Here is a 27577-nt window from a genome sequence, read left to right on the forward strand (position 1 = left end):
ATGTAAAGGAATCTATCATTCTTTGTGAAATACTAGTAGCTTAATAATAACCTAACCCATTCACCAGCATACATGTCTTACTTCCATTTCACGCCAGTACATGTTGTTCAGTTCCTTTCATTAAATTACATGAATATAGAAAATAACCACTATTTATTTATAAAAATAATTCAATAATTTCCTTCACAAATATGAATAGACACAAAACATGATTCAGACAAGGTCTTAGGGATCAGAATCATGTTAGTTTCTGACTGACTAACATGTCTGACTAAAATGTACTGATGCATGGATCATGTATAGCATGAACAGAACCTTGTGCTCTATATTTGAATTATACAATAGGATTATGATAAATATGTATAAAAAGTATTTAAACTTGTCACATCACAGGTGTAACTAAGTGCAATAAATTTCATTCTTTACACCTGTGCTTTTCCTATTGTGACAAGTCAAAATTGAATCTGTGGCAAAGGCCTGTGGTGTGTTGTGGAGGGATGCGGACAGAGCATGCAACAAGCATTGATGCTGGCACAAGCAGGTTTTTAGCAGAGATGTAGTTATTCTACATTATTCTTCACTGTAGTTATCGCCTCTGACTGCTGTGTGTTTTAATAGGACATCAGCCCAGACCTCTCTAAACAGCTTGGCTATTGAGAGACTGAATGAAGTAGAATCCATACATAGTTCTGTCTACTCCTGTTACTTGTAGATAACCAATTACCTTGAGGCACTTGAGGTCTCCTTAATTGTGATATATATCCACTGAGACACTTTATTAGAAACACCTGTACATCTGCTTATTCATGCAATTATTCAATTCAGCCAATCATGTGGCAAAAGTGCAAAGCATAAACTCATATAGATACAGATCAGGAGCTTCAGTTAATGTTCATGTCCAACATCAGAATGGTAAACAAACAAAAAAAACACAACCTATCTGAATATTGGATTATGGCTATTGGAGCAGACCCAGTATTAGTGTTGCGCTCCAAATGAAGTGCTAACTGAGTGTGTATACTTTGTCCTTAATGTATTTGAACGTATAGTACATGGTTTACATGATAATGAAATACTTCCTCACCTCCTTCCTACACCTCTCTGAAGTGTATTCAATGCTCATACGCACTGAACAGCTACACATGCACTGGCTATTTAGTGCTGGTTTATGGAATCAGCTGTACGGACTTAAAGGCCTAAATAAAACTGCTGTCAGTAAACAGCGCAATTGATCATTAGTTAGAAACAGGGTTCATGTGCAGTCTTGTCCGAGTTATCTTGCATGCTTGACTGCTTCAGGTCTTAAAAAAAATTTGCATGGACCTTTGAGAGTGGCCTGCTAAGTTGCCTCCTACACCTGGGTCACAGAGAGAAAGCTATAAAACACATCCTTCCAGGAAACGAGACTGTGCCAAAGGCGAGGCTCTGAGATGACAACACTCACATTTGTCTTCTTAACACTATTCGCTTGGATGGTGTCTTCTGGCACATGGCTCAGCCTGGACCAGTGTACTGAGCTCAGGCAGTATGGGCATGATGAAGGAACAATGCACTTCAGCTCTAGTGCATCATATAAAAACGCTCTTATTCAAGACAAAACAAAACTGACACTGATATGTGAGAGGTGAGTAAATTGTTGCTAAATTGTGGTGTTTTCTTTTTCCTCCAGTTCGTCCACTTGTGTCTTGCTCACTAACTAAGCTTTTTTTCTTGTCAAGGACATAGATGCCCCTGTGTGGTTTCCCACAGATTCATGTGCAATTAGCATTTAATTTAATGATCTCCTCAACAGGGGAACCAGATTGAATTATGGGGCCTAAACACCATACTGGGAGACCCCTCAAAAGACAATTAGGCAATCTCTAGAGGAGCTTTTATGAGCCAATTGCAATTTGAAATCATTTACTGTAATTACAGACAAAATAACAACCTCACAAATGGGTTATTATGCTTTTCATGTGCATTGTTAGCTCTGAAGCTCCAGTTTATCTTATGAATGACTACTAATGTTGAGCAATTGTGAAATTAGCGCAACGTATGATAGTAATTAGGTGTTACATGTATGTGATAATTTGCTACGTAATGCAATTATAAACTGTTTTTTGTAACTTTTTTCCTGTCCTGTTTAGATCTCCTGAAATGAGTGTTGCCTTGGAGAGAACTTTCACACAGGAGAGGATCACAGAAAACTGTTTTCTCTTTCCTAATGTGCCTTTGAGTTTGTTCTTTAATGGTTGCGTGAACCTTTTTGAAATAGAGACTATAAATGGAGAGAGCCAAAACAAGAATGTCTGCAAATGTACCATTCAACAATTGTTGCTATATTTTCAATCCAGCTGCCGTCTCCTTTCAACAGAGGTGAGCACCTGAGTATGACAGGAATCATATTCATCAATTGTTTCTGAAATGAAATCTGAATTTAGTGCTATGCATTTAACTGCTATTGCCATTCTTGTGTGGAAAGTGTATTTCTGCTCATGCCAGTTTATTAGGAAATATATTAATGATCCTCTGTGTTTGTCTGTATCTGTATCTGTCTTTGTACAGATAAACACTGACAATCACGGGACACATTTAAGTTACAGATGTATCTGTCCTTCATCTGTTGTCCTGAGATCTGCAGCACAGTGTGCCTACACTGTTACACCTGTTCTAGTGGACCACTGTAAAACAATGGACTGTATCTGCATCTGTAAGGCAGGCAACCTCAAGGTCAAAAGCCCACATGGCTTTTTGTACAGACCTTCATTTCCAGAATTCCTTATTCTCACACTGTCTGAGAACCAAGAAGGCCTGATGTCCTCTGACATGTCAAAAGGGGCTTACGTCAGGATCTGCTGTGTGCAGGTTTTAACCTTCTTCTTCTCTTTCTTCTTCTTCTTCTTTTTTTTTTTTTTTTAATTCTGCCTTATTCTCTGAAGAGCAAAATGTTCTACAGTATTATCAATGTTCCCCCCTACTGGTGGAGCTGTAATAAATAGAAAATTAACACAGAAAAAAGTTAAACTGCAAGTATTTTAACCATGCCAGATATGTATTATTTGCATGATTTATGCTAATGTATGCATGGACTGCAAGCATGAGGAGTACATACATGCACTGAAGCATCTTGATGTTTGTGCATAATTGTGAGCAAAATGGATAAAATCTTTTATCACTGGATATATGATTTTATATTGTGATATCTATGTTCTCTGATTCAGTACATCAGAAATCCTTTAAAGATATAATAACCAGATGGATATATCTATTTGGCTTATTCAGTGAATTCATATACACTGATACAAATATTTTGTAAATCCAATATGGCCATGACACAATTACCACAGAAAAAATTGTATACATTGTAATATCATCCACCAGTATTTGCATAAATCTGTGTTGGGTGTGCTCTAACTAATTTTCTAATCAACAGATGCCATCAAACTTTTATGCAGTACATTGTCCAAAAGAAGCATTTCTAACACAAACAGGTAATGTATAAAACATTACAAAACATTATAAAACATTAGTATAAAACAGACAATTCATTACAACAAGACCAAATTTAAATTTCCTTTAACATTTACATTATAATCTAATGGCCTTAAATCCACTGTCTACACAGGCACAGTGGAGAGCATGCAGCGGCCTGACACCAGTAGATGGGGTGGAAGATATTTTCTGGCAGCTGTGTTACTGCTTGGAACCTATATGAGAAGAATAAAAACACCACCACACAGCATCCGTCCTGTTCGTGATATTAACTCCACAGTGATGGTGCTTATTACCCTAACATTACACTGCTTCTCAGCATCAGTCACCATCCACCAGCTCTCTGAGTGGTCCTGCGTTGCTGTCGGGATCTCTTGCATTGTCTACCTCTCCTGTGCTCTAAGTAGCACTGTAAGTGTTTTACTTGCCTGCAGAGCCGCTCATGCCGTCATCAAACTGTTTTGTCTGACACAGCAGCAATTTAGGGCTCTGCCATTTACTGTGTTGTTGCTCTGGCTGACTCTCAGCCCTCCTTTTACAAATAAGGATTTGAAACACTGGTTTGAAGACATGCTTGTTGAGGGTAGTGTTGGATCAACACTAAGATCCTGGGCTGTGTTCAGGCAGATAGAGCAACTGGTTACTTTGCACTGTGTGTTTGTCTCACTTCCCAGTTTGCTACAATGCATCCTAAGTAAACGGAAATTTTTGAGTGTCCTCTTATATGTGCAACTGGTAACCTGTTTTCAAAATTCAAGGGTACCAACAAAGTATGTACTGGTTATTAAGATCAACAGGTTAATTTAAAGTTAATTTTCAAGCATCTTTTGTTGCCATTAAAGCTGTCAGAACATAGTTGGAAACATATAAATCATTTTTAAAAAAGTCTAAAATTTTTTTTAAATATTTTTTTTCTGTCACGAAATAGTACACACTGATTGAAGTCCAGCTGAATGTAATAAGCATCTGTGGCTATTTTTCCATTAGCTCTGCTGTACATTTTGTGACTGCAGAGAAGACTTGCACAAGGCTCTTTATAAGACTAATACATTTTTTTTTTTAAACATACATGTCTCGTGTGTTCATTTATGACAGTAGCTTTTCATGGTGTAGTACTGTAAAACTTTAAGCACTCTGAAGGTGGATATATTCAAATATTTGAAACTAAATATTCAAATTCAATTCTTGTATTTGAGAATTCACATAATTGATGATTGCTGATCAACACTTCCAAGTGTTACTGAACAAAACATAAAACCCCAATTGCTCCTAATGATTAGGCCAGCTCCTTGCATTGTAGCTTGCTGCTACTGGCGCATGAGAATGTATGTAAAATGGGTGAATAAGAGGCAAAGTGCTGTATAAATGTGGTTCAGTCCATTATTTAAAGGTACCCTGTGGAGAATTTTGAGTTCTGATAAATTTGCTTAATGCAAAAAAACAGTTGCAAAGCTGTTTTTTTTTTTTTTAAGTTAAGGCTTGCAGTCTTTTTCTCTGTTTTACTGGCACATTCCTACATATTGTATATTACTGCCATCTGCAGGATGGAATAGATCAACATGTTTCCTCATTCACATGCACAAGACAATTGAAACAGGCCACCCTCTGCTCCATAGTGCTGCTACAGGTCAAAACCAGCCCTGTCTCCTAAAAAATACAACTACTTTGCAATAAATTCTTGTTTCCTATTGACATAATGAGGAACATCAAATCTGACAATACAGTATCCACTTAAAGAATACAGCATTACTAAAATGTTTTTTTATAATAATGTTTAGGCCCTCAAAGCATTTTGTTGAGGTTACCCTATTCTTTCATTGCCTAAACCAAGCAGTTCCCCATGTGCTGTCATACTGACAGTCTGGCACTTTTTATGTTGATCATGCACCACTACAACCTCCTGGTGACTGTGCTTCAGTGATATATGTACAGCAGAAGTACAGAAGACAGTGTTGAGAACAAGTCTAGAGCAGTCCAGCACTGCCAGCCTTCTTTAAGTGACTGTCAAGTCTTGAAGTTACTGTACTATGCACAACATATTCTATACTTTACTATGCTTGAGTGGATTCTCAGAGAAAAGGTAAGCCCTCTGTCTTCAACATGTCAGTCAGCAGTCAATCTGTCAATCTTTGAAAGGCAGTGACTGGTGAAAAACAAAATAATCCTCTGAGAATAGGGAGCATGCTCACATTGGCTGTTGACGGTAGAAAAAACTATAAAGGTCAGCTCCTGGGTCGGAGTTGCTTCAGTGAAGGGTAGGGTGGCTCGTGATGGGTTGGATCAGTATAATCTTACTCACACTTTTGGCAAGGATAAAGTCAGAAAACCAAACATGCAAAGTGATTGGGCAGACAGGATTCATGGAATTTTCTAAAGAAGGTGATCTTATTATAGGAGGAGTTTTCTCTATAACTAGTACACGCAAATTGATAGATAATGGCTACCAGGCAGTTCCCCATTCATACTGCAAAAAGTAAGTGAACATACTCAAATATGTAAAAACTATGTGTTATATTATACAAAAATAACATGTTTTATGTGTGATGTGTTGCAAAATGATCAGCACTAATAACTTACTTATCAGTAAGGAGTCAATACTGCTGTTTGCAGGTGGAATGACAGAGAACTGAAGTTTGCCAGGACAGTGATTTTTACTGTGGAGGAGATCAACAGAGATACTAAACTCCTTCATGGAGTGAGTCTGGGCTACAGGCTGTACAATGGCTGTGGGAGTGAAAACCTGATTCGAGCAGCTGTAGAAGCCGTAAATGGAGAGGATTCAAAGGGCTGCAGTGGTCAGGTACAAGCTGTCTTAGGCCATTCATCCTCTGGAGTGAGTGAAGACATAAACCTCATATTAAGCTCACTGTCCATTCCACAGGTGAGAAGAAAAGACTGGGAAATGACTGAGTAATGTCTTAAGATTTACTCATATTTCCATCTTTGAAAATTGTACTGTTGTATTTGAAATGTGTTTTTTTCTTTGAAGGTGAGCTACCTCTCTACCTGTGCTTGTTTGAGTAACAAAAAACGATACCCCACGTTCTTCAGAACCGTACCAAGTGACCGCTTCCAAGTCATCGGACTGGTGCAGTTAATGAAACACTTTGACTGGCGCTGGGTAGGGATTATTTATTCTCCAGGCTTGTACTCAGAGGAAGGTACAAGTGAATTTGTTAAGGAAGCAGAGAAAGAGGGCGTGTGTGTTGAATACAGATTGCCTTACTCAAAGATATATGAAAACTATTTTAATACTATTGTACAGACACTGAGGGAGTCCTCGTCAAAGGTGGTCCTGTTGTTTTTGTCCTTGTCTTATACCAAATCATTCTTGTCAGAAATAGAGAATTATAACATAACAGGAAAGCAGTGGGTTGGCAGTGAGTCTTGGATCACACAAGCAGACCTGGCTTCTGTTGAGAGAAAGAATATTTTACAGGGGGCAATAGGCTTTGCCCTCCCTCAGGCATCCATACCAGGTCTTGGTGAATTCTTACTCAGCTTGAAACCTTCTGATGAGCCACAGAGTGCTATTATTAAAGCTATCTGGGAGACGTTCTTTGACTGCAGCTTCTCTCCATCAAATACCTCTACTATGTGTACTGGCACAGAGGATCTGAGGACAGTGTCCAGTGACTACACAGATGTGGCATATTTCAGGGCTGAGAATAATGTGTACAAAGCTGTGTACTTGGTGGCATATGCCCTTCATGCACTATTGCAATGTCAAAATGGCTCGAATCCCACCACGGGAAAGCCCTGTGTGACCAAGGATGATGTTCAGCCTAAGCTAGTAAGCTCTGGTATATCTAATCAGGCATAGAAATCTTTGTATTTAGTGCTTCTATTTCTTTGTGGTTAATGCAAACTGTCTCCCTATAGGTGTTGGAGCACATTAAGAATGTGAACTTCACAACACAGAGTGGGGCCAAGGTTTCTTTTGATGAAAATGGTGACTCCGTTGCCCAGTATGACTTAGTTAACTGGCAAATAAGAGAAGATGGTTCTGTTGAGATTGTAAATGTTGGTCAATATGATACCTCTGTTCCAGAGGGGCAACAACTCACACTAAAAACCAACACCGAAATAGTTTGGGGAGGAAATAATAATGAGGTGAATATCATTTCAATTAACTTCCTTACAATTACAATTACAATTACAATTATTGTTTCCCTGCTAGGGTCCTTATTTTACAATTTTTAATTCATAGCAAATTTGTTTACACTAATGTCAGGGGAAATACAGTACATATTGTTTCATTATTGAGTTTTTGCATGTTGTGTTTTGCCTAATCAGGTGCCAAGGTCTGTCTGCAGAGAACCGTGCCCACCAGGGACTCGAAAGGCGATAAACAAGCGTAGGCCTGTGTGCTGCTTTGATTGCTTTGTGTGCCCTGAAGGGACAATTAGTAATCAGACAAGTGAGTGAGGATTTCAAAATTGAATTCATCCATGTGTATTGTCCTAAGGAAAATTGAGAAGCGTGACAACATTACAAAAATTAAAATTTTATATAATAATTGTATTTTTGTATGATCTCTCACAGATTCTCCAGAATGTTTGTTCTGTCTGCCTGAATTTTGGCCAAATGAAAAGAAAGACCAATGTCTTCCAAAACCCACTGAATACCTTTCCTACAAAGAGATCATGGGGGCACTTTTAACTGGATTTGGCTGTGTTGGTGTATTTTTATCTCTTCTGACATCGATCATTTTTTTGACTCATAAAGACACCCCCATTGTCAGGGCCAACAACTCTGAGCTGAGCTTCCTGCTGCTCTTCTCATTAAAACTGTGTTTCCTGTGCTCTCTGACCTTCATCGGCCGGCCCTCTGAGTGGTCCTGCATGCTGCGACACACAGCGTTCGGCATCACCTTTGTCCTCTGTATCTCTTGTGTTCTGGGGAAAACTATAGTGGTGTTAATGGCCTTCAGGGCTACACTTCCAGGTAGTAATGTGATGAAATGGTTTGGTCCTATGCAGCAGAGACTCAGTGTTCTGACCTTCACTCTCATACAGGTTGTGATTTGTATACTTTGGCTGACAATCAACCCTCCTTTCCCCAAAATGAACATGATGTACTATAAAGACAAAATAATCTTAGAGTGTGCCCTTGGTTCAGCTGTTGGATTCTGGGCTGTGCTGGGTTATATTGGACTTCTTGCTCTCTTGTGTTTTATACTTGCATTTCTTGCCAGGAAGCTACCAGACAGCTTTAATGAAGCCAAACTGATCACTTTCAGCATGTTGATATTCTGTGCAGTCTGGATCGCGTTTATCCCAGCATATGTCAGCTCCCCTGGCAAATTCACTGTAGCTGTGGAGATATTTGCTATCCTGGCTTCCAGTTTTGGTTTGCTGGTGTGCATTTTTGTTCCAAAATGCTATATTATTATCTTCAGGCCAGACCAAAACTCAAAAAAACATTTGATGGGAAAAATACCACCAAGAACTCTTTAATCAATAATTCAAAAGTGCCATCCAAAACAAATGTCCAGAGTGTGACTACAAATAAACCAACTTTACTGCAGAGGCTGACAGATGTTGTAGATGTACAAGCCACTATTGTAGTATGTGACCTGCTGATTTGTGATGTGCTGAATAAACTGAATTCGCTGGATACAGTCTTGAAAATAAATATAGAATATAAGAAGTATATGAGGTTTAGTTTGTATTATTGTTGGTGAATTTTATGGATGTTGGACATTATGTATTTATGAAGGCACAAAATCATTACAAACACATTTGACAGAAATGTGTCAAATTATTCCCTTTGGATGCATGCATTGACATTGTAATAAAAATCTTTCAATATGTTTATTATTATCATTATTATTATTATTGACTGACATATCAAAGATAACAGGGGTGAGATTATTTATATTTCAAATCACTGTTTCACAAGGTGTCAGATTTAACTTTTACATAAATGTAGAATCAAGAATTGCCCAGCAGATGCTGCTGCATTACAGGAATATCTTTATACCTGGCTTGCATGAAAAGGGGAACCAGAGATGTTGAGATGTAAATTATATGTTACTGCTGACCAATCAGACACTCTGGTCAGATGTATTTTTTTGGCCACTTGCAACTAGTTTAGAGCTCATGTATTAATTGACAGTAAATATGTTTTCTTTACATCTACTTAACAATGATCAATATGTTTATTAATGCTTGTAAAGCCATGTTATCAGTAACTTTAGCACTGACCTTTTTAAATGAGTCATATGCATGAGTTCATACATTTGTTAAATATGCATGGCCCCTACGTTAGTTAAAGCATAAATTAATGGTAATCCGATACCTTTAGTATAAAGTGATTTGCTTGCATTATCACTCTACCTTGTCAGTTCTCACACTCAGCTAACTCAACTTTCTTCCAGGGGATGCTGTATTATACAGACCACCTGTCACCTCATGTGCTACCACAAAGTATATTGATAATCACATTTACATACAAAAACAAATTAACGAATGAATAAAAAAAGAGACATTCTCCACATGCAGTATATTTATGCACACATACATATCACATAAAGTTAAACTTGTCATCATCACCAGTTCTTAAAAAGCACTAATACACTCCTGCACGAGTCACCATAGCTTAGAGGTAGATGTATAACGTGCAGCTGGAAGCATCAAAATACACGTGATATAATTTGTGATGCAACTTGTTTTCTCCAAGATAAATGCATCACCAAAATAGTTTTAGGTACTTTGCCATACTTAATACATTGCTGGGATTAATGCCATGAGATGTGTGAGTGGGTTGGCCAAATTATACATTTTGTGTGTGTATGTGTGTATTAGAATACATACAGTGCTGATTTGTGTGATGGGTGTGTTGAATATAGCAATCATCTTCCCCTGCTGTACCAATCTAAGATTACCTTGTCCTGAGGGGGATAAATCAATCTTTTTGTGAATAGAGCATGTCTACCTACATTCAATGCAGCTGTTATAAGAGCTGCTTCCTCATCTTAAAAAAAATGCAGAGCAAACATGCAGAGAGCCATTGTCTTATCTTTGCTTGCTCTCTGCCTGAACACAGTTTCTGGCTGTGAACTGTCTGGCAATTTTCACATGCCAAGTTTGTTCAAGCAAGGAGATATAATGATTGGGGGGATTTTCCCAGTTTTTAACAAAGAGGTTAGTAGCAACACTTCTACATTCGCGATGGAGCCACCTGGGGTGAAGTGCGCAGGGTGAGTTTTAACACAGCTGACTTTTCTGTACTTCATACTTGCTCCTCCACTTTTGCCATTGCGTGTACATGTAAAGCAGCAGCTCTTTAAATATAAAACCTATTTCAATCACTGAAACCTTTTTTAAGATTTGACCTGCGAGTGTTTCGATGGACCCAGGTGATGATATTTGCAATTGAAGAAATCAACAAACAATCTGCTCTCCTGCCAAACATAACTCTTGGCTACAGGATCCTTAACTCTTGTGCATCTCCCACGAATACCTTACGTGCTGCGTTAACACTGGCTAGTGGATCAGAGCAGACAAAATCAACTTCCCCTTGTCCTCCAGCTATATCTGCTCTCATAGCAGAGTCAGGATCATCTCAGTCCTTAGCTGTGGCTGGAGCTCTTGGACCATTTCAAGTGCCAATAGTAAGAGATTAAAGGATTTATTGCATCAGTGATATGTGATATTTGATGCTTTTGTAGTGTCTGGTTGTAGAATGTTCTTGTTTTTTCAGACTTCTTTTGGTGATCTTTTTATAGGTAAGTTACTTCTCAACATGTGCCTGCCTGAGTGACAGAACTAAATACCCTACATTTTTTCGGACAATCCCCAGTGATTACTTCCAGGCAAAGGCTCTGGCAGCACTGGTCAAACGTTTTGGCTGGCAGTGGATTGGGGCCATACAGTCAGACAATGACTATGGCCGGAATGGGATCCTGGCTTTCACCGAAGAGGTAAGAAAGCTCGGAGTTTGTATTGCATTTGTCGGGACAATTCTACGCACGTATGCTATGGATAAAATTCTGGATGTTGTAGAAATGATCAAGCAGTCAACTGTCAAAGTCATTCTGGCCTTTGTTCCTGAGGGTGACTTTTATCCCCTGATGAGAGAGGTAGTAAAACAGAATATTACTGGCATTCAGTGGATTGCTAGTGAGGCCTGGATAACAGCACCACGACCCTCCACACCTGAAATCTACCAAGCTTTCGGTGGAGCCCTCGGATTTGTGGTGCAGAAGATGGCTATCCCAAATCTAAAACCCTTTCTTACAGACATCAGCCCTTATACAGATCCAAGTGCAGCCTTTGTGAAGGATTTCTGGGAGATTATGGTAGGCTGTAGACCTGTGTTACCTGGGGAACACACAAGTTCTGAGGCAGCGAATGAAATATGCACAGGCAATGAGACGCTGATGAATTCCCAGGATGTGTTCTTCAATGTCACACAGCTCAGAGTGTCCTATAATGTGTATACAGCAGTTTATGCCATTGCACATGCCCTGCATCAGCTGGTATTCTGCCAGCCACCTGGAGAAAAACCAATGAAGCCATGTTTAAATATATCAGAAATTCAGCCTAAAGAGGTGAGGAACAAAGCAAGTAAAATCCATTAAATCTCCAAATACAGACAGTGAATGTATACAGAAGTTATCTTAGCATGAACACTTTGATCTGCTCTGTTTCAGGTCACTGCTCACTTACAAAAGGTAAATTTCACAAATCAATTTGGGGATAACGTGTTCTTTGATGAGAATGGAAACCCCCCTGCATCTTATGACATTATTAACTGGCAGCTGAGAGACGGGCAGGTGCAACATGTGACACTGGGTCATTTTGCATCTGCTGCTAATGGTGATTATAAGCTCAGCATCCAGGATGAAGATATAGTGTGGAGGACAGGGAAAATGGTAATAATAGACTTTTTTTAATACAATAAGCTTATATATTCATGACTATACGTCCCATTGAATTATAAGATGAACTGAGTATGACTGCTCTAAACCTTTTTCCTAAGGTTCCATCATCAGTGTGCTCTAATGTATGCCCAGTAGGAACTAGGAAAGCTCAAATTAAAGGAAAACCCACCTGCTGTTTTGACTGTATCCCATGTGCTGATGGAACTATAGCCAACTCAACAGGTAGACCGACATGTATCAAAAGCATGTATGCCACACTAAAACAAACATATACGATCAATATAATTTGTTTTGTGTTTGCATGTAATTTATGTTTTATGTATCTTAAGTGTCAGTGTTACTGCACCATATTGAATTGTGTTTGCTTCAAACACACACACACACACACACACACACACATACACTATATATATATATATATATATATATATATATATCATATACGTGTGTGTGTGTGTGTGTGTGTGTGTGTGTGTGTCATTCTCTGCAAACGTGAAATCCAAATGAATGACTCATGCATTGTTTAACCTCAACAGGTGCAGCAGACTGCACACCATGTCCACAGGAATACTGGTCCAGTGAGAGGAAAGATGAGTGCATTCCTAAAACAATTGAATTCCTCACCTATCACGAGCCGATGGGAATAGCTATCACAGTTGTTTCCCTGCTAGGGTCCTCCCTGTCGCTGGCCACAATGATGGTTTTTATCCAGTACAGAGAAACCCCAGTGGTAAAGGCCAGCAACTCTGAGCTGAGCTGTTTCCTGTTGTTTTCTCTTTTTTTATGTTTTCTCTGCCCCCTCACTTTCATCGGCAGACCCACAGTGTGGACATGCATGCTCCGCCACACTGCTTTTGGTGTGACATTTGCATTTTGCATTTCCTGCGTCTTAGGTAAAACTATTGTTGTTGTTACAGCTTTCAAAGCTTCATTTCCTGGCAGCAAAGTTGCAGGAAAGTTTGGCCCTACACAGCAAAGAATCATAGTTGGCTCCTGCACTTTTATTCAGATTGTGATATGTATATTGTGGCTCAAGTTAAATCCCCCTTTTCCAGACATGGTTTTCAGATACAGCAATAAGAAGATTGTTTTAGAATGTAACACAGGCTCTGAGACTGCTTTCTACGTGGTGCTAGGGTACATAGGCATCCTTGCAATAATTTGTCTGGTCCTAGCATTTCTTGCAAGAAAGCTGCCTAATAACTTTAATGAAGCCAAATTTATCACATTCAGCATGTTGATATTCTGTGCTGTCTGGATCACCTTCATTCCAGCATATGTCAGTTCTCCTGGAAAGTTCACTGTAGCTGTGGAAACATTTGCAATTTTGTCCTCAGCTTTTGGCTTATTAATTTGTATCTTTGCACCTAAATGCTACATAATATTGATCAGACCAGAGAAAAATACCAAGAAACATGTCACAGCTAAAAATTTGAGCAAAAGAATATGATTTCTTAAATTTAGAAAAGGATGCTACTGTTACTTCCGACTTTTATATAACGTACTGTATAACTAGTAGTATATGAGTGGAGCAAACATCTATAAGTCTGTTATTTAGTAATAAATGTTCTAAATAATATGACATTATAGACTGCACATGATTTTCTGTGCTGTGGGTGAAAGCAACTCTCCCTTAATTCACAATTTACTAGTAATTGATGAATGGTAATTTTGTATTACAAACTATACTGAATAATTGTAATTTTAGTTGACAAAATAATTCAGTGTGTATTATGCATTGTTCGTTGTTTCATAACAACTGACTTTCACTGTGTGTATGTAAAATAAGCTGTAAGTGATAATTATTCTGTTTACAGATAAAAAAAATCCTTGTGTGATGACAATATGATAACACACTTGAATGAAATACATATACATAAACATTTAACGTACATATCATAATTCACTACTGTACTGTTACATCCAGAAGTGCAATCAGGTCTCTTATGTATTATCATGTTTTTTAGATAGCTTGTTTTAACCATGGATAATGTGATTCAAAGATTTAGGTTCTGTAACATTTTGTATATATAATAGTTGAAAAGGATGATAAAATTGAAAAATTGTGTAATTTTAACTATTTTGTTGTATGCTGTCAAGAGTTGAGTCATTAGAATAAACACTTTTAAGAAGTTCTCTTTTAAAGTTTTATTTATTATACAGTTTCTTATGAAAAAACATAAATATACATGTAATTTCCTTATCAGCACATCATGTACTGTTATTTTCACCTTTGCATAATGTGTTTCTTACTGTTTTTTTCTGGTTTCAAAATTATGATATAGCACTTTGGGGCAAAAATGCAGAAAAGAAGTCCAAATGCTGAAGCTAAAATTGCAAAAATATGGACAGCCACTGTGTATTTTCCAGCTGTGCTCACATAAACTGGGATAAAAGTGATCCACACTGCAAAGAATATCAGCATGCTGAAGGTAATGAACTTTGCTTCATTAAAATTATCAGGGAGTTTCCGAGCCAGAAAAGCCATTAGGAAGCACATGCAGGCCAGGATGCCAATGTATCCAAGAACACACCAGAAGCAAACTTCTGAACCAGTAACACACTCCATGATGATGGTAGCACTGTGGTAATCTGTGTTGCTGTTGGCATGAGGTGGGCTGGTGAGCAGCCAGATAAGACATATTATTACCTGAACAGAGGGAAAAACAGCAGGATTTTAATTGACACAGATGAAAAGATATTATATATAAATGATCTTTGGAGAGTTTTTCTACCTGTACAGCTGTGCCTAAAAATACACTGGCTCTCTGCTGGTTGGGTCCAAACCACTTCATCACATTACTTCCTGGCAATGTGGACCTGAAAGCCATTAGGACCACTGCTGTCTTGGCCAGGAGGCATGAAATGCAGAGGGCAACACTGATGCCAAATGCTGGGTACCTGATACGGCAAAGCCAGTCTGAAGGCTCACCAATGAACAATAGACCAACAAGGAAACAGACAGCAAGGAACACCAAGAGAAGGAAGCTCAGTTCCATGTTGTTGGCCCGAACCAGTGGTGTATCTTTATACATGAAGAATATGGCAAGGATGGAGAGGGAAATACAAGCTCCGAGTACAGATACAACACACAGCATGATACCCATTAACTCATGATAAGACAGGTACTCAATAGTCTTTGGGATGCAGAGGTCTCTGGCTCTATTGGGCCATGTGTCCTCTGAGCAGCGGGTGCACTCTAAAGAATCTGAAGAGGGAGAGAAAAGAGAATTCTTTAGTTTAGAGAGGCCACATTTAGATACAAGCAGTCCAGTTGATATTTAGATAACACAGGAGAAAGGATGATAAAAGACAGAGCACAACACACCAGTCTCATTACTAACTTCTCCCTCAGCACAGGGGACACAGTCAAAACAGCAGATGGGTTCCCCCTTTCTCCTGGCAACACGGGAACCTGGAGGACAGCTATCACTGCATACAGACCGGGAAGCCTGAGAGGCAAAGTTCAGCCACTCAGAAAGACACTAATTTTAATCAATATCACGATACAGTTCCATCTCTACTATACTGTACTACTCTCGGTGGCCTCTATTTTAGATGAAAGGTGAAAATTGTTTTGAAAACTGAATCCAGTATGACCAAAAAAATAGGTTACAGATAAAGCTGAATACAATTGATAATAAATCATTAACAGGATTAAAACAAGGTATTAGTGGAAAAAGGCTATAATAATTATTACACAAAGAGTGAACTCTCTCTCTTGATCAGGAGATGATCAACAAGAAAATGCTAGTGCCTTTATCAGATGTTATACTAAGTCAATATTATACAATACCCAGTAACATAACATCATAAAAGGTGTATATATTTTATCCTGTAAATATTATCACTGCATGTCTGAGCTGTAATATGCCTTTACTTTTGTAGAAATACTTGGGGAATTAAGAACTGTACTACAAATGCATTATAATTTTCATGCATATATCAAAAATGACATTTGTAAAATAAAAATTTCACTGTGTAATCACCTCAGCTGTTCACAAATTTAGCTCTAAAAGGGGAAAATAAATGTAACTTCAAATTATTATCACAAAATTGGGTTATTGTGGGGTTGATATTTGCAACTGAGGAAATATCTGAAAGTGACAGTTTCTTCTGTTTGTCTAAAAATTAAGTATATTGCACACTAATAAAAACAAATAAGCTGATGTGTTAATCAGCAGTACATACAACAATTTAAGAGGGGAACATGGTCTTAAGCCTGTTTGCAGAGAACACACCTGCTTCCCGACAGGCCACTGAATCACTGAGTCATTTATGACCAGGCTGTATCCAGCAGGCGATGAGGCATCATAGAAACCTACTTTAACTAAATGCAGTGAGCCATCAGGACTCCTCTGCCAGTTCACAAGATCATAATAAGCAATGGGGTCACCATTTTGATCAAAGTTGACTTCCTCCCCCAGTGCAGAAAAATTAGCTCGCCTCAAGTAGTGGATGAGCTGAGGGAGGAAGAGAAGCAGGTTATCTAAATACAAACTATGGTGCATTTGACATTTTTCCTTTTTAAAAAACATACTCAGGAATAATATTATAAAATTTCACCTAGAACTAGTCTCACCTGCCAAGGTTTAAAATGTTTTGGATCTGCACAGGTGCCATTAGAAAAAGGACCTTTTCCACCTTTGCAGTCACTCATATCTTGCAAGGCATGGGCCACCAGATACACAGCTTTGTAGACGTTATAGGACACTCGTAGCTGTGTCACATCAGAATAAGGAGAGTAAACATCATCTAAACTCTCTGTCCCTTTACATGGCAATCTGTCAAGGTAGTTGCCGACCCCGTGGGAGTGGCTGTTCACTGACCCGTTCAATCGACAGTTAAACGTCTCTTCCCAAAATTCTGCCAAGAAACCAGATTTATGAATATCGGAGGGTCTGAGACTGGTGAGATGTTCCTCCAGCCCTGGAATCACATCAGCCCTCCTGATAGCAAATCCTAGAGTTCCAGTCAGGAGATCCCCAAACTTTTCCCAGAGCAATGTGGCAGTGGCCCAGGCCTCACTGGCAATCCACTGCAGGCCGGTTATATTCCAACGTCCGATCTCTTTGAGAATGCCCTGCATCTCTGACTCACCAGAAAAGTTAATGATGACCTTTGAGGATGCCATCTAAAAGGTGAAAATGTAGGTATAGTTAATATTTGATTACATTTGAATAGTTTTATCTAAGTAATTGTCCACTTGATGTGAAATATGATTTATATTCAAACCATAATGATAGAAATTCTACCACTTTAAGATAATTTGCTAATGAATATATATATGAACAGATCACCTGTACAGGGGATACAAAAATGTATAAAATATTGAAATGCTTCAAATGAAGCTGAGAAACTGTCAGAAAGGTGATGACTTAGTGCTCCACTACTAAACTATGCGAGCCTAAAGTCTTACTGATGATGTGACTGGTTTAAACACTACAGTTCAACACTAATTAGAGCTAAAGCAAAAACAGACCGTGTTCCTGAGACAACAATCAATTTTCAGTAACTAAAACTATAAACAGCGACTAAAACTACATTTAATTCTTTAAAAATTTACTTATCTAAATCAAATTTATTTAATTTTTCTGTCTGTTGTTAGAGGTAAATACAGCATTAATACTGTCAATGGAACAAAGTGAAATTTTCAGGGTAAGTGAAGGGAATATTCAGAACTTTAGGTCACATTTATTTCTCTCTTCATATCATGCTGTGTCCACCCCCTGTATGAGAAGTTTGTAGTGATGCAGAGGTACCTGAATAACATTCAGAAGCTTATCTAGAGCCTGCTGACTCAGGGTTACAGGGTAGAAATGAGTGTAGGCAGCACACACACCATACTGCACTGACTCTTGTAGGAAGAGCTGGATGGCAAAGCGAGCATAATCAGATTCCACGCCAATGACTCCCACCCAGGTCCAGCCAAAATAGCTGACCAGCCGGGCCAGGGCTCTGATCTGGAAGGCATCACTAGGCATCGTGCGCATGAAGGTGGGGAACTCCCTTTGGTCACTCAGACAGCTGCAGGATGCAAAATAGCTCACCTAGTATTATAACAAACAATGGTTAACTGTGTGCACACTTCGGAACTGAAAAGGCTGTTTAACAAGCAACAAATTTTTGAAAAAAAGGGGACAAGACTGTTTAACAAGTTAAGAACTCAGCTGAGTTAATACTGATTTTAAAATATAGAAAAGTGACATGAAAAGTTGACATTTTAGAGAGTATAGCAACAGTTTTGCAGCGATTTGAAGAAAACATTAAATCACAACAAAAGTGCTTAGACAGCCGAGCAGTCTCACCAGTGGGATACGGAAAGAACCCAGGCTTCTTAGCAGGGCCATAGAAATCCCAGAGCTAGCATCTCCTATAATAACTGGGGACACAGTCCTGTATACAGCAGCACAACCTAAGTTAGAACTATTAAAGCTTCTCTCCATGGCTCTGTTTCTATTCACATTCTCGGCTCCTGAGCCTCTCTCTGGTTGGCCGTTCACCAACAGCAGCAGTGCTCTCAGAGCCACAGGTATGTCATCACAACTGTCACGGATGTGGTAACCCAGCTTGAGCTGTGGCAGGAGGTCACTGCGCTGGTTGATCTCTTTGATTGCAAAAGTCATGGTCTGAATCCAGCGCAAGGCACGAGAGCTGAAACTGTACAAAAGTAAAAAGCAGTTCATTTAAAAAGCACAAGAATATTTATATAATATACATATAATGGCACCCTTAACACAAATCTAATAAAATGAAATCTGTGTGTATTACCCATCTACCATAACATACATTTACATAATCACTTACTACTGATACATATTGGGGGTTGGTTTGGTTTTGTATGTTGGAAGAGAAGACTCAGGGCTGTAGTGTAGAGGGAATAACCCCCCTATAACTACATCTCCATCTTCGTATAGACTGTTTTTCTCCTCTACCCCCAAGAAAACACAGTTATCCAGAGCAGCTGAGCCAGGTGTGCCCCTAAAGAGAGAAAGAAACATAATAAGCTTTGCAGCCCACAATGCCATGTTTGGCCTAGGTTTGAAAGGAAACTCCAGCTCAGTAATTTCAAATATTCTGATGGTTAAATATATTAGAGTAGTTGCCCTCTCTGATCACATGCAAATGATTAAAATATTTCAGGACAGAGCTGATTTATATACTGTACTGTACTGTACTGTACTGGCACACACAAATCTGAGGGGACCGCCCAGACACAGTATTTGTGACATCATTAGAAGTAACACCTTATGTTCTCAAGTGGGGTGAACACTGTATACATTAAATGAATATGTCTTCTTCAAAACATACTGTGTCATTTATATTTCTGTTGTTTGTTCAATTTCTTTGATCAGTCTATTCAAGCTGTATCAAGGAAAAAGGTTAAATTGTAATGACTAAAGCAAATTAAGTAGTCTCAGGTACCTGTTTTATAACTCTCATTCATTTATTTTTTGGTAGTATTTTGTGAATCAAAGTCACAGGAAACCTCTGCTCAAAAAGCCTTCACTCAGTTTTGTAACTTTCATCCTTATCTAAAGCTATCAAAGGGGTGGTTCACAAACAGATCTCAGAATTCCTCTCATGGAGTGCCCTCCGTGGTCCAAATCAGCCTGGCTTTGAGAGCAGTCTTTCCATTGAAACGGCTCTATTGTCTGTGACAGAAACCCTAAAAGCAGCTAGAACTGCAGTTCAGTTCTCACTTCTTATCTAGCTGGACCTATCCAGCAGCAATTATTGATTAATGCATCAATTATCTACTAGCATGGATTCTCATTTCAACACTATGCAGATGACACCCTACTATACTGGTCATTTCCACCAGATGACCCAGTGATCTCTGCACAAATCTCTACTTGTCTCTCACACATACATGTATCAGCATGGTTGTGGGAACACCACTTCCCACTTCCTGTATTTTTCTAGCGACCCCTGACCTCTCAGCAGGCTCACTGCTTTGACATTTGGTGAAACTACACCCCCTACTGTCCAAAGTCAACATCCACAGCAATACCACTGTAGCAGAACATGGTAATTACAGTGGTTTTACTTTATGCATGTAAATTTAAATATATGCTTTTACCACCCAGTTACATAAATTAACACTTGGAATCTACTTCAAGATTTTCTACTGCACCTTATGCTTTAGTAGTGTCACTCACTTGTAAGTTGCTTTAGATAAAAGTGTCTGCTGAATGAGTAAATGTAAATCTAAATGTGAACATTTTGTTCAAGGTAGATTTTCTAATTTCTCACGTTAAAACACAAACCCAAGATAAAATCCTGTTATGTTCATGAATGAATATTTTTAGATATTTTTGAAGCTATTTTTTCCCATCACCCTCCATAACATGTTCATAATCAAACAAAAAAAACTTCAGTACTACTAGAATATTTAAACAATTTGAGATTTACATAACATTTATTCACAACAAGAAAGTTACAGGGTTTGAACCCCATTTTAGCATGTTCTCCCTATGCCTGCGGAAGTTTCATCCAAACACTGCCACAGTCCAGGGACATACAGGATAAGTGAACTGGTGTCTCTAAATTGACCATGGGTGTGAATGTGAGAGTGAATGGTTGTTTGTCTCTATCTGTAGGCCCTCTGATAGACTGGCAACATGTCTAGAATGTACCCTGTCTCTCATCCAATGTCAGCTGAGATTGGTTCCAGCTCCCATGACCCTCAAAGGACAAGGGATTGCGTTCATCATAATGACAATAATTAAAATAATAATAAATAAATAAATAAATAAAAACTTTATCACTGTCTCTGAATGTTTATTATTTTATCAGCATCATTAACTATAAATAATACATTTTAAACTCTAAATAATAAACACACACACACACACACACATATATATATATATATATACATATACACACACACACACACACACACACACACACACAGACATTGGATAACATAGGCTCCCCTTTGTCCAATATTGCTTGCAATAACAACCTGGATATATGATATTTGAAAAGGATGATAAAATTTTAAAATCAAATTATATGTACAATTTTATCTATTTAGTTGTAACATACCATCAAGAGTTGAATCATTACAGGGAACTCTTTTAAAATTAGATTAAAAAAAAAAAAAAAAAAAAAAAATTTTTTGCTTTATTGTATTTCCAGCTGGAATATTCTGACAATCTGAAGAAAAACACACATATACTGTATGTCATTAAAGTGATTGTCTTATATATGTAATTTCCTTATCAGCACATCATGTACTGTCATTTTCACCTTTGCATAATGTGTTTCTTACTGTTTTTTTCTGGTTTCAAAATTATGATATAGCACTTTGGGGCAAAAATGCAGAAAAGAAGTCCAAATGCTGAAGCTAAAATTGCAAAAATATGGACAGCCACTGTGTATTTTCCAGCTGTGCTCACATAAACTGGGATAAAAGTGATCCACACTGCAAAGAATATCAGCATGCTGAAGGTAATGAACTTTGCCTCATTAAAATTATCAGGGAGCTTTCGAGCCAGAAAAGCCATTAGGAAGCACATGCAGGCCAGGATGCCAATGTATCCAAGAACACACCAGAAGCAAACTTCTGAACCAGTAACACACTCCATGATGATGGTAGCACTGTGGTAATCTGTGTTGTTATTGGCATGAGGTGGGCTGGTGAGCAGCCAGATAAGACATATTATTACCTGAGCAGAGGGAAAAACAGCAGGATCTTAACTGACAAAGTTGAAAAGATGTTGTATATAAGTTACTTTTAAAACGTTTCTCTACCTGTACAGCTGTTCCGAGAAGTATACTGGCTCTCTGCTGGTTCGGGTCCAAACCACTTCATCACATTACTTCCTGGCAATGTGGACCTGAAAGCCATTAGGACCACTGCTGTCTTGGCCAGGAGGCATGAAATGCAGAGGGCAAAACTGATGCCAAATGCTGGATACCTGATACGGCAAAGCCAGTCTGAAGGCTCACCAATGAACAACAGACCAACAAGGAAACAGACGGCAAGGAACACCAAGAGAAGGAAGCTCAGTTCCATGTTGTTGGCCCGAACCAGTGGTGTATCTTTATACGTGAAGAATATGGCAAGGATGGAGAGGGAAATACAAGCTCCGAGTACAGATACAACACACAGCATGATACCCATTAATTCATGGTAAGACAGGTACTCAATAGTCTTTGGGATGCAGAGGTCTCTGGCTCTATTGGGCCATGTGTCCTCTGAGCAGCGGGTGCACTCTAAAGAATCTGAAGTTGGAGAGAAAAGAGAATTCTTTAGTTTAGAGAGGCCACATTTAGATACAAGCAGTCCAGTTGATATTTAGATAACACAGGAGAAAGGATGATAAAAGACAGAGCACAACACACCAGTCTCATTACTAACTTCTCCCTCAGCACAGGGGACACAGTCAAAACAGCAGATGGGTTCCCCCTTTCTCCTGGCAACACGGGAACCTGGAGGACAGCTATCACTGCATACAGACCGGGAAGCCTGAGAGGCAAAGTTCAGCCACTCAGAGAGACACTAATTTCAATCAATATCACTATGCAGTTCCATCTCTACTACAGTACACTGATCTCTGTATCCTCTATTTTAGATGAAAGATGAAAATAGTTTTGAAAACTGATCCATGTCCCCAAACATGACCCACAAATGTGTGTTATAACCCAACCTGAATACAATCAGTAATAAATCATTAACAGGGTTAACAATGTATTAGTTTAATAATCCCATAATGATAATTATCCAGGACCAAACTGTTTTGTGATAATCAACAAGAATGCCTTTTTCAGATGTAACACCATTGTAAACATTATACAATACTCAATAACATAACATCATGAAATGTATCAACTGTATTCAACATAATTACTTTGAGTTTTTTTGTAGATTTCTTTGTGAAATTAAGAGCTGTGCTACAAATGCGTTAGTTTTCATTACTATAGTAATTGTAGATCAATACATGCATCAATACATTTCCCAAATTTAATTAACAAATTACATTCATTAATCACCTCAGTTATTACCCATTCACAAATTTAGCTCTCAAAGGGGAAAAAATACTTCACTGCAATAAAATTAAAATATTGGGATACTATGGGGCTTGTATTTCCAATATTCATGTCAGCTTTAGACGGTCATATTTGATGGTGACATTTTCTCAGATTTTCTTCTACTCTTTTAACAATAAACTATATTGCACACTAATAAGAACACTTTAGCTGATGTGTTTATCAACAGTACATACAACAGTCTAAGAGGGGAACATGGTCTTAAGCCTGTTTGCAGAGAACACACCTGCTTCCCGACAGGCCACTGAATCACTGAGTCATTTATGACCAGGCTGTATCCAGCAGGCGATGAGGCATCATAGAAACCTACTTTGACTAAATGCAGTGAGCCATCAGGACTCCTCTGCCAGTTCACAAGATCATAATAAGCAATGGGGTCACCATTTTGATCAAAGTTGACTTCCTCCCCCAGTGCAGAAAAATTAGCACGCCTCATATAGTGGATGAGCTGAGGGAGGAAGAGAAGCAGGTTATCAAAACACAGACTGCTGTGCATTTGACTTCTTTCTAAGCGTGTTTTAAAAACTTTACTAAAAAATCATATTCCACGTAGAACTAGTCTCACCTGCCAAGGTTTAAAATGTTTTGGATCTGCACAGGTGCCATTAGAAAAAGGACCTTTTCTACCTTTGCAGTCACTCATATCTTGCAAGGCATGGGCCACCAGATACACAGCTTTGTAGACGTTATAGGACACTCGTAGCTGTGTCACATCAGAATAAGGAGAGTAAACATCATCTAAACTCTCTGTCCCTTTACATGGCAATCTGTCAAGGTAGTTGCCGACCCCGTGGAAGTGGCTGTTCACTGACCCATTCAATTGACAGTTAAATGTCTCTTCCCAAAATTCTGCCAAGAAACCAGATTTATGAATATCTGAGGGTCTGACACTGGTGAGATGTTCCTCCAGCCCTGGAATCACATCAGCTCTCTGGATGGCAAATCCTAGAGTTCCAGTCAGGAGATCTTCAAACTTTTCCCAGAGCAATGTGGCAGTGGCCCAGGCCTCACTGGCAATCCACTGCAGGCCAGTTATATTCCGACGTCTGATCTCTCTGAGAATGCCCTGCATGTCTGACTCACTGGAAAAATTAATGATGACTTTTGAGGATGCCATCTAAAAGGTGAAAATGTACGTAGACTGATGAAATTTACAGTTTAAAGACCTTTAATTAAGTGATGGTGTGTTTTCTACTTAATATGAAATATGGTTCAAACACCCAAAATAATATAGATTCCACCACTTTAGAATACTGCACCAATGAATATGTATATGAATGGGTCACATACACAGGGGGTTCAAAAATAAATAAAAATACAAAAACACAAACATGTTACGTGATAATGCAGTCCAATGTATCAGCTTGAAATGCTTCAAATGAAAGTTGAGAAAATGCCAGAGAGGTGATGACTTAACTTTAAAATGTTAGTTTTCAGGACATAGTTTTTGGTGCTCTGGTATTGAGCTCTGCAAGTCTAAACTAATGATGATATGACTGTTTTAAACACTACAGCTCAACATCAATCAAAGCTAAAGCAGCAACAGACAGTGTTCCTATGACAAGCATAGATCAGATTTTCAGTGACTAAAACTATATTTCATTCATCGAGAATTTGCTTGATTTATCTAATTTTGAATTGATTTTCTTTAGTTGTCTGTTGATAGATCAATAAATACAGCATTAAAGACACAAAAAAATTCAAAATTTCAGGATTTTCATTAGTGAGGCAGGTATTCAGAAATTAAGCTCACATCTCTCTGTTCATTTTGTGTTGTCTGCACCATCTATGTCAGCCCCTTGCATGAGAAGTTTGTAGTGATGCAGAGGTACCTGAATAACATCCAGAAGATTATCTAGAGCCTGCTGATTCCGGCCTACAGGATAGAAATGAGTGTAGGCAGCACACACACCATACTGCACTGACTCTTGTAGGAAGAGCTGGATGGCAAAGCGAGCATAATCAGATTCCACGCCAATGACTCCCACCCAGGTCCAGCCAAAATAGCTGACCAGCCGGGCCAGGGCTCTGATCTGGAAGGCATCACTTGGCATTGTGCGCATGAAGGTGGGGAACTCCCTTTGGTCACTCAGACAGCTGCAGGATGCAAAATAGCTCACCTAATATATAACAAACAACAGTTAACTGTGTGCATACTGTGGCTCACTGAAAAGGCTGTTTAACAAGCATCAAATTTTTCAGAAAATTAGTTTAATATGTCTAGAGTCTAACATTTGAATGTTGTATACATTTCTGAAAATATAACATGTCATTTTCAGGTCCAACCAACAACAACAACTCTGCATGTCTGTCCAGTAAAAGCAATGTTGTGCTAGATTTTCTCTTTTATTTTTTTTTATTTCTCAAAAGAATTGATAGCTTTCATGTTTCACTAGGGTTCGAGTACATTCACACTACTCAAGCTACATATTATTAACCACTGGGTTAAGTAAAAATGAAAATGCTGGGTTTCTTAGATCATGAAAAGCTTATATTACAGGACAGCAACAGTTTTGCAACCGTATGATACTTGATTATTATGAAGAAACTATGAAGGATAATTCACAGTATCACAAGAAAAGTGTTTTGACAGTTAAGCAGTCTCACCAGTGGGATATGGAAAGAACCCAGGCTTCTTAGCAGAGCCAAAGAAGTCCCAGAGCTAGCATCTCCTACGATAACTGGGGACACAGTCCTGTGTACAGCAGCACAGCCTAAACTAGAACCATTAATGTTTCTCTGTATACTTTTGTCTCTTTTAACACTCTCGGCTCCTGAGCCTCTATCTGGTTGGCCATTCACCAACAACAACAATGCTCTCAGAGCCACAGGTATGTCATTAGAGCTGTCACGGATATGGTAACCCAGCTTGAGCTGTGGCAGGAGGTCACTGCGCTGGTTGATCTCTTTGATTGCAAAAGTCATGGTCTGAATCCAGCGCAAGGTGCGGGAGCTGAAACTGTACAGAATTGAAAAGCAGTTCATTACAAAGCAAAATAAAAGCAAAAATAGCTATACACACAGACGTTATAATATACCTTAAACACAAATGAAATTAAATGAAATCTCTGTGTTACACAAGTCATCTACTATCACATACATTCAAGTAGTCACTTACAACTTATACATAGTAGGGGCTGGTTTGGTTTTGTATGTTGGAAGAGAAGACTCAGGGCTGTAGTGTAGAGGGAATAAGCCCCCTATAACTACATCTCCATCTTCGTATAGACTGTTTTTCTCCTCTTCCCCCAAGAAAACACAGCTATCCAGAGCAGCTGAGCCAGGTGTGCCCCTAAAGAGAGAAAGAAACATAATAAGCTTTGCAGCCCACAATGCCATGTTTGGCCTAGGTTTGAAGGAAAACTCCAGCTCAGTGATGTCAAATATTCTAATGGATGAATATAAGAGAGTAGCTGCCCTCTCTGATCACATGCAAATGATTATGATATTTCAGGACAGCTGGTTTATATACTGTAGTTAGCACACATGAATCTGAGGGGACCGCTCAGATACAGTATTTGTGACATCATTAGAAGTAACACCTTATGTTCTGAAGTGGGGTGAATACTGTATACATTAAATGACTATGTTTTCTTACTGACATATATTTTTTGTTTGTTCAATTTGTTCATTCAGGTTGTACTAAGTAAAATATAAAATTGTAATGATTAAAGCAAATTAAATAATCAGAAGCACCTGTTCTAACATATTCTTATTAATTTACATCTATCAGCAACAACACTAAAAACTATTGACAGGTGAAGTGAACAACATTGATCATCTAGTTACAATAAAATGCTCTGTTAGGAAACCTTGAGTCCTGGCATTCATCTGGATGTTACTCTGACACATAGCACCCACCTAAACATTGTTGCAGACCCACCACATCTCCCTATGGCAACAACATTCACCAGTGGCTGGGGCCTCCCTTGCCGGGACGGGGCGGCAACCACACCACAAAAACTGCTCAGAAATGTATCGATGAACAAAGAACCCAGGGTGTTGACCTGGACTCCAAACTTCCCAGATCCCAATCTGAGTATTATCTCTGGTGCTAGTCTGCCAAGCCTCTAATGCAGCCATCTTCTGCTCTTGCTTGGGGGGGGCTTGTACCTTTAAGTCTTCTCTTTGTGTTGTTCCTATACACCTTCA

The 27577-nt window shown here is 38.7% G+C and overlaps 4 protein-coding genes across 4 annotated transcripts; 2 read left to right on the forward strand and 2 right to left on the reverse strand.

The window, feature by feature from the left end:
* The first annotated feature begins 5744 nt into the window (after nt 1–5744).
* Nucleotides 5745–8933, forward strand: LOC108900898 (extracellular calcium-sensing receptor-like). Its single transcript, XM_051065524.1, has 6 exons — nt 5745–5947; nt 6085–6355; nt 6464–7267; nt 7357–7587; nt 7771–7894; nt 8020–8933. Exons 1-6 carry the CDS (start codon nt 5745–5747, stop codon nt 8931–8933), a joined length of 2547 nt encoding a protein of 848 aa, XP_050921481.1.
* Nucleotides 8934–10490: 1557 nt separating this feature from the next.
* On the forward strand, nt 10491–13814 carry LOC108900899 (extracellular calcium-sensing receptor-like). The gene is made up of 6 exons (XM_018702165.2): nt 10491–10678; nt 10807–11092; nt 11207–12031; nt 12134–12355; nt 12463–12586; nt 12901–13814. The coding sequence occupies exons 1-6, from the start codon at nt 10557–10559 to the stop codon at nt 13812–13814; spliced, it is 2493 nt and encodes an 830-aa protein (XP_018557681.2). The 5' UTR covers nt 10491–10556.
* A 694-nt stretch (nt 13815–14508) lies between these two features.
* LOC108900955 (extracellular calcium-sensing receptor-like) lies at nt 14509–20475 on the reverse strand. The gene is made up of 8 exons (XM_018702248.2): nt 19172–20475; nt 18673–19024; nt 18127–18414; nt 16947–17498; nt 16606–16827; nt 15693–15816; nt 15100–15572; nt 14509–15014 (listed from the first exon to the last, which is right to left on the reverse strand). Exons 1-8 carry the CDS (start codon nt 19390–19392, stop codon nt 14592–14594), a joined length of 2655 nt encoding a protein of 884 aa, XP_018557764.1. The 5' UTR covers nt 19393–20475; the 3' UTR covers nt 14509–14591.
* Nucleotides 20476–20902: 427 nt separating this feature from the next.
* Nucleotides 20903–26764, reverse strand: LOC108900956 (extracellular calcium-sensing receptor-like). Its single transcript, XM_018702249.2, is given in 9 exon segments — nt 20903–22041; nt 22127–22165; nt 22167–22600; nt 22721–22844; nt 23652–23873; nt 23991–24542; nt 25258–25545; nt 26033–26384; nt 26544–26764. Coding segments are annotated over 9 exon segments (2655 nt in total). The 3' UTR covers nt 20903–21618.
* Between the last annotated feature and the right edge of the window lie 813 nt (nt 26765–27577).

Source organism: Lates calcarifer, linkage group LG21 (genome assembly GCF_001640805.2).
Source record: "Lates calcarifer isolate ASB-BC8 linkage group LG21, TLL_Latcal_v3, whole genome shotgun sequence".
Taxonomy (NCBI): Eukaryota; Metazoa; Chordata; class Actinopteri; family Centropomidae; genus Lates; species Lates calcarifer.